Here is an 8,062-nt window from a genome sequence, read left to right as displayed (position 1 = left end):
TCTCATCTGCTCACCGACTCACCCTCTCAGCTCATTCAGTGCCATGTGTAATTGCCTTAATAAATGTTCTCGGGAGCCTAGGGCGTGCCCAGCACTAGGGCAGCGGCATCAGAACAGACTGTCTCCATCCACCCCATTTCTGAGAGCGCCTCACTCTCCACACGAGGCAGGGTCCCTGTTCCCCCTCTTGTGTCTCCTGCACAGACTCACTCTGCCCTTCCTGTGCCCCCCTTTGATCTCCTCTTCCCCCTTCCCTCTCCCACTCTTCTGCCCTCATACCTTCCAGCCCACAGTGGACCCAAAGCTTTGAATTCTGAGCACTTCAGTCTGTGTTGTTAGAGTGAGAAATTGTGCATTTTTTTGAGTTTTTTTTTCTTTGTTTGTTTGTTTGGTTTTTGGCCAGGGCTGGATTTGAACCCACCACCTCTGGCATATGGGGCCAGTGCTCTACTCCTTTGAGCCACAGCACTGCCCACGAGAAATTGTGCGTTTTTAATGTTGGAAACCTGAATGTCATCTCCTGCTATTTTGTCCTCAGTTTTCATCTGTGGTCACGTTTGGCAATCTGGTCTCTACTATCCCTGAAACTCACTCTCCAGGCAGATTAATCTAGTAACGTAAGAGAAATGAAGACTGGCTGATACTGGTAAGGGCCGTGCACTGTAACATGCAGAGACGTGCTGGAGAGTGGCTGTGGGCAGCAGTGTGTGGGGGCAGTTTTAGGGCCAGTGGGGAGGGCCTCTCTGGGCTGAGATATGAGGGAAGGCAGGAGCCAGCCTAGTGAGGATGGAGAGGAGCTCACTGGGTCACAGGGGGCTGGGATGGCCAAGGGAGTAGGCAAGGCAGAGAGATGGGACAAGACAGGCAGGTGGGACCAGGTCCCCAGGGCTTTACTATGAGGTGAGGGTGTGGGGCTACATGCAGTGCGATGGAGTCAGTGGAGAGTACAGACAGAGGGTGCAGCCCAATTTGGACATCTGAAAGCCTGAGGAGGGCAAGGGGGATGACAGGAGCCCCAGCAGGTATTCACGTTGTCTAGGCAGGAGGTGATGACAGCAGCTGGGTCTGCAGTAGCCGTGACTGGGTACTAGCATTGGAGGCAGAGTTATCATGAATCAGACGTGGAGGCCAAAGGAAGGGGACTCAAGTGTGGTTCTTTCTTAGGCTCTAGAACGAGGCAGGTGGATGCAGCACCTGGCATGAGGTGGGGAAGCTGTGGGAGGAGGAGGACCCGAAGAATCCAGAGTGCTGTCCTGGCTGCATTTAATTAGAGACATTAACCAAACATCTGAGTGGAGGTGTCGGGTCTGGGCAAGGTCAGGGTTACAGGCATAGTAAGATTGGAAGTCCTTGGCATGCAGACGGGATTCTAAACCACGGATGAGTAAGATTGATCAAGGAAATTATGAGATAGGGCAGAGAACCCAGACCAAGTTTCCAACACTCGGAGGTCTGAACTGAAGAGACAACTGAACAAAGAGCCTAAGAGCATGGCCCAGGTGGACCGTGGTGGGAGGGAGAATGATGGAGAACCAGGAGCACGGCCCATGTGGACCATGGTGGGAGGATGACTGATGGAGAACCAGGAGTGTGGCCCAGGTGGACCATGGTGGGAGGGAGACTGATGGAGAATTAGGAGTGTGGCCCAGGTGGACCATGGTGGGAGGACGACTGATGGAGAATTAGGAGTGTGGCCCAGGTGGACCATGGTGGGAGGGAGGCAGATGGAGAATTAGGAGCGTGGTCCAGGTGGACCATGGTGGGAGGGAGATGGTGGGAGGGAGACTGATGGAGAACTAGGAGTGTGGCCCTGGTGGACCGTGGTGGGAGGGTGAACGAGGGAGAACTAGAAGTGTGGTCCAGGTGGACCGTGGTGGGAGGATGACTGATGGAGAACTAGGAGTGTGGTCCAGGTGGACTGTGGTGGGAGGGAGGCAGATGGAGAATTAGGAGCGTGGTCCAGGTGGACCGTGGTGGGAGGACGACTGAGGGAGAACTAGGAGTGTGGTCCAGGTGGATGGTGGCAGGAAGGAGTCTAGAGAGGATTGTGAGGAAGGGAGGGATCCAGAAGACAGGGTGGACAGCTGAGTTGACACTGCTGTGGAAGTACAGGGAGAATGGAGAAGTGACCGTGGCTTCTGGGTGTGCCAGCGTTGTTGACCTTCACAGGAGCAGTCCCCACCCAGCCTGGAGACAGGGCACAGGTGGAGCTGACTGAGTGACCTTGTGCCTTTAGGAGTGGCGGGTGGGAAGCAGCTTAGCTGTTCTTTTTGAAACGTGATATTCTATAAACCACAGTTCTGATGCATTAGATCTGCTCCACTTTCTTCCTTTTCTCTTTTCTGGCAGGGTTCTGCTCTGTTGGTCAGGCTGGACTGCACTGTCATCATCATACTTCACTGCAGCCTTCATCTCTGGCCTCAAGTGATCCTCCTGCCTCAGCCTCCCATGTAACTGGGACCATAAGTGTCTGCCACCCCGCCCAGCTAATTTTTCTATTTTTAGTAGGGACGGGGTCTCTCACTATGTTGTTCAGGCTGGTCTCCAACACCTGGCCTCAAAAGATCCTCCTGTCTCAACCTCTCAAAGTGCTGCAATTACAGGCAGAGTCACCATGCCTGGCCTGGAAGCACCATATAGATATTTATTGTTTCCTTTTTTGAAAGAACTGTGATGAAATATGTATAATTCAAGTCTGTAATAGAATAACTCAGCTACTGAAAATATGATGTTCCCTCTCACTTTGCCTTCAGCTGCCTTGTTTCCTTAAAAATTATTTGTTATTAGAAGTTGTAGCATAATACACATAACAAGTTTACCATTTTAGTCAGTTTTTAGTTTGTGGTTCAGTGGCATTAATTACATTTACATTGTTGAGCAACCTTCTCCACCATCTCTAGCACTTTCTCATCTTCTCAAACTAAAACTCTGTCCCCATGAAACACTGGGTCTCCACCCACTCCCCAGACTCTAGCAAAGGCCTTTCTACTTTCCTTCTGTATGTTGACTGTCGAGGGAGTTCACACAAATGGAATCACACAGTATTTGTCCCTTTGCTACAGAGCATGTCTTTGAAGTTCATTCATGCTGTAGCATGTCTCAGGATTTTCCTCCTCTTTAGGCTAAATGATATTCCATTTTCTGCAGATGTTACATTTTATTCATCCATTGATGGACACGTGTGTTGCTCCCACCTTTTGGCTATAGCAAGTAATGCTGCCTTGAATGTCAGTGTACATTCCACTTCCCTTATAGACTTAGCACACTTTTGTCTATTTCTGTACTTGACTTTGAATAGATAGAAAATTTCCATTTATGATGTATTGTTTTGTGCTATACTCAGATCTGATTGTGTATACCCTATGAGTACAGCGACTTGCTGAATTTGTAATAATAACTACTAATAGTGAGAACTTTTGATTGTCTGAGTTTGTGGCAAACTTGCCTGACTATTAATAAGAAGTGGCACTAACTTCCTATAGAGATATTAGCATTCAAACGGCTCTCTCTCCTGGGCAGGTGATGTTACCTACTTCAGCCATCAATAAGACGTCCCAAATGAACTGAGGACCTGTGTTCAACACAGGCTGGAGGGCATCTCCAGTTGCACTATGTTCCAGATCTTCCAAAGATAGGAGCAGTCTCTCTCTCCCTCCCCATCCCCCGGAAGCTTGGTTCCTTCTTCCTACCTATGGTCCTGTCTCCGTCGGGGTCCACCTCCTGAGCCATGCTCAGTGCCTCTGTGGTGGCGATGTCCACGTTACAGGGGACCACCACCAAGTTGATGGTCTGCTGCTTCTGGATGTACTTCTTGATGAGAGCCTTGATCTGATGGCAAAGAATCGCACAAAGAAACAGCACACCTCTTACCTCTGGTCATCCGAGATGACCCCAGAGAGCAGGCATGATAGCAGAGGAGCAATGTTGCCCCAGAGCATGACCTTGCGGTTTGCCTGGCCCATGCCCTTCCTTAAAATCTATCTCCAGCTGCCCTGCCCTGTTCTCTGTTGCCCTCCTACTTATCCTTCGAAGCTCATCACTGGCCTGTTTTCTTTCCTGAAGACACTAATTCCTGCAGACAGGTGCAGCCCCTCCTTCCTCTCTCGATCTTGTTTGAAATGCCTGAGATTCTGCCTTTCATTAGAATGATTTTTGCACATGTAGCTGCCCCAGAAGCCCAGAAATGCCTTTGTGGCCGGCGGTGACATTTTATTTATCCCAGTGTCCTCATGCACAGTGCGGCACAGTGCCCCAAGCAGCAGGTGCTCAGGAGAGCAATGCCTGCTCACCACAGGCACCAGGGTTCTCAAGGAGCTGATGCCAATCACATCTTCACACATGTTTATTCCTAACACTAATGACTTTTTGCCTGCTATTTGTTCTTAAAGGAGCCTGGCTCATTCAAATTAGAGAAATTCAATCAATTTCTTAGACTCTGTAGACAAAAAGTAGATGTGGGCAACATAAGCCTTAAAATATTAGTTTTTTATATTACTTTTTGCCCCACAGACAATGCAAACAAACAAACATAGAAAAGGCCGGCACCTTGGGACATATTTTCTTATATTTTGGGACAACTTTCACACAGTTGAGCTCAGACAATGTCATATACAGTTATTTTAAGTTGCAAACAGAAGATAATTCTGCTTAGCTGAAAAGAGAAATTCTGTATCACATTACCACAAACTAGCAACACATAAGAAATTTAGTGCTGGAGTCAAATAAAGTTGACAAATACAACCAGGTCCAATTAAGCCTTGGCCATGAGAAGATGTGCCTGGGTAAAGTTATCAGCAACTTTTATAAGCAAGCTTTAATGTGAATCTTCTAATTGTGCCCTTTCCCCCTGCTACACCCATGTGGCTGTCCCACTGATGTCTGCATGTGAACAGGGTACACACTCCAGCGCTCTCTACTTTGGTATTATTGACAATTTGGATGGACACTTCTTTGTTGTGGGTGCTGTTCTGGGCACTGTAAGATGTTGGGCAACCTCCCTGGGCTCTGCCTACTGGATGCCAGTAGTATCCAAACTAGTATCAAACCTCACCTGCTATCTGAGTTGTAACAACCAAAAATATCCCCAGATATTCCCAATGTCCCTGCAGGTAAAATAGCTGTGGTCTGGGTATCACTGTATTGAATATGCACTCATTTATACGTACTTGTATCGGATCTTGGGGAGTGATAACTGCTCCTCAGAACAGCTTGTCTAGAGAGGGAGCATCATGAGGAACATAGTCTATTCATGTGACAATCAGTTACCAGGTGCCCACCAGGTGCTGGGCCCATTCTGGGAGCTGGAGATTCAGCATTGAACATATAGGCAACATCCCTCTGGGCTTTCCATCCCAGTAGGGGATGTCATACTGGCATACAAAAATCTCAATGTGGAGACACAATAAGGAGGCTAAATGGAAGTGGGAGGGCCAAGCTTGGGGTATGGTATGCCAGGGAAGGCAGAGCTGATAAGGTGGCATTTGAGCAGAAACCTGAAGGAAATATGGGAATTTTCCATGCGGAAATCCAGGCAGGCAGAGCACTGGAGGCAGGAGGAAGAGCTCCCACCCATCAGGGCACACTGGCAGGCACGCCCCCAGGCTGGCCAAGCTTCTGTCTATCCATTTGTGTTCCCAATCCCAAGACCTATGGTACATAGCAACAGCAGCATTTAGAGACAAATTTATAGCAAAAAGTGACCACAACAAAAAACTAGAAAGATTTCAAATAAACAACTTAATGATACATCAAAGAACTAGAAAAGCAAGAATAACGCAAACCCAAATCTTAGTAGAAGAAAAGAAATAATATAGATTAGAGCAGAAATAAATGCAATCGAGACTAAAACAGAATACAAAAAGTCAATAAGACAAAACATTGTTTTTTTTAAAAAAAAGATAAACAAAATCAATAAACTTGTAGCCTGACAGCCAAAAAGAAGACTCAAGTAAATAAAATCAATAATGAGAAAGGAGACATCACAATGGATGCTACAGAAGTACAAAGAATCATTTGACACTATTGTGAACAGCTATATGCCAACAAATTCAAAATCCTAGAAGAAATGGATAAGTTTATGAAAACATACAACCTACAAAGATTATATATGTCCAGGAGTTTAGAAATAGGAAATCTGAACAGACCAATAGCAAGCAATGAGATTGACTCACTAATAAAAAGTCTCCCCCAAAATAAAAGTTCAGGACAACTGGCTTCACCACTGAATTCTATCAAATATTTAAAGAAGAATTATTACCAATTATTCTCAAACTATTTTTTAAAATGACAGTGGATAGAACTCTTCCTAACTCATTCTATGAGGTTAGCATAACCTTGATACCAAAAAACAGACGAGAATGCAACAATAACAAAAAAAGTACAGCACAGGCCAATATCCCTATGAACATAGATACAAAAGTCCTCAACAAAATACTAGGAAATTGAATCCAAGAGCATATCAAGAAGATAATGACCATGATCAAGTGAAATTTATCCCAGGGATATGAGAGTGGTTCAACATACACAAATAAATAAATGCAATACATCACAACAGAGTAAAAGACAAAAACCACAGAAAAAGCATTTCATAAAACTTGGTATTCCAGTATGATAAAAATGCTTGAGAAATTAGGCAGAAAAGGAAAGTATCTCAACAGAGTAAAGGCCATATATGACAAAGCCCTAGCTAGCATCATACATCAGAAGAAAGGAGCTGAAAGCTTGTCCCCTGGGAACTGGGATGAGACCAAGATGCCCACTCTCACCACTCTTATTCAACATAGCACCAGAAGTTTTAGCCAGAGCAATTAGGCAAGAGAAAGAAATAAAGGGCATCCAAATTGGAAAGAAGGAAGCCAAACAGTACCTGTTTGCATGTGACATGATCGTATATATAGACAAGCTTAAAGATTGATAAATTATGTAAATTTTTAGGATACAAGATTGTTGTACAAAAATCAATGGTGTTTCTATACATAAACTAGTTGAAAAAAAATCAAGACAGCAATCCTATTTACAATAACTACAAAAATAGCTAAAGCAATCCTGAGCAAAAAGAACAAAGCTGGAAGCATCACACTATCAGACTTCAACACATATTACAAAGCTGTATTAGACAAAACAGCATGGCATTGGCATAAAGTGGGTGCACTGACTGATGTAACAGAATAGAGAACCCAGAAATTCATCCATACTTCTACAGTCAACTGCTCTTTGGCAAAGGAGCTTTCACTGGGGAAAGCATAGTAACTTCAAGAAATGGTGCTGGGGAAACTGGATATCCACATGCAGAAGAATAAAACTAGACCATCACCTCTCACCTGCTACAAAAATCAACTCAAAAATAGATCAAAGACCTAAATGTGAGAACTGAAAGTACAAAACTACTAGAAGAAAACATGGAGAAGTGCTTCTAAATGTTTGTCTGGGAAAAGATTTTATGAATATGACTTCAAAAGCATAGGCAACAAAAGCAAAAATAAATAAATGGGATTAGATCAAACTACTAAGCAAAGCAAAAGAAATAATCAACACTGTGAAAAGGCAATGTACAGAATAGGAGAAGATATTTGCAAACTGTTCATCCAACAGGGGATTAATATCTAGAATATACAAGAAGCTCAAATATCTCAACAGCAAAAAAACAAAACAATTGGATTTAAAAAATGGGCAAATGATCTAGACTGACATATCTTAAAAGAAGACATACATATGGCCAATGAATATGTGAAACAATGTTCAGAATCACCAATCATCAGGGATATGCCAATCAAAGCCACAGTGAGGTATGAAAGGAATATCTCACTCCAGTTAGAATGGCTATTATAAAAAAAAAAAAAAAGCAGACAGGGTGGCGCCTGTAGCTCAAAGGAGTAGGACGCTGGCCCCATATGCCAGAGGTGGTGGGTTCAAACCCAGCCCCTGCCAAAAACTGAAAAAAAAAAAAAGGGATTGTTTGTTCTTTTCATATTGATTAGTTTGAGTTCTCTGTGGATTCTAGTTATCAGACCTTTGTTGGAAAAATAACCTGTGAAAATCTTCTCCCATTCTGAAGGTTGTCTGT

The 8,062-nt window shown here is 44.4% G+C and overlaps 1 protein-coding gene across 1 annotated transcript in view; it reads right to left on the bottom strand.

Annotated features, from left to right (window-relative positions):
- Positions 1-8,062, bottom strand: part of MX2 (MX dynamin like GTPase 2) — a 32,912-nt gene that overhangs the window by 11,020 nt on the left and 13,830 nt on the right. The window contains exons 8-9 of the mRNA XM_023518105.1: positions 3,690-3,828; positions 919-985 (exon numbers count right to left, since the gene is read on the bottom strand). Of these exons, the coding sequence (XP_023373873.1) occupies positions 919-985; positions 3,690-3,828 (206 nt within the window). The remainder of the gene's footprint in view (positions 1-918; positions 986-3,689; positions 3,829-8,062) is intronic.

The sequence above is a fragment of the Otolemur garnettii genome, unplaced genomic scaffold (assembly GCF_000181295.1).
Source record: "Otolemur garnettii isolate 467f Iridium unplaced genomic scaffold, OtoGar3 scaffold00128, whole genome shotgun sequence".
Lineage (NCBI taxonomy): Eukaryota > Metazoa > Chordata > Mammalia > Primates > Galagidae > Otolemur > Otolemur garnettii.
Note: the sequence above shows the minus strand (reverse complement) of the source record. Positions and strands in the feature narration are given on the sequence as shown.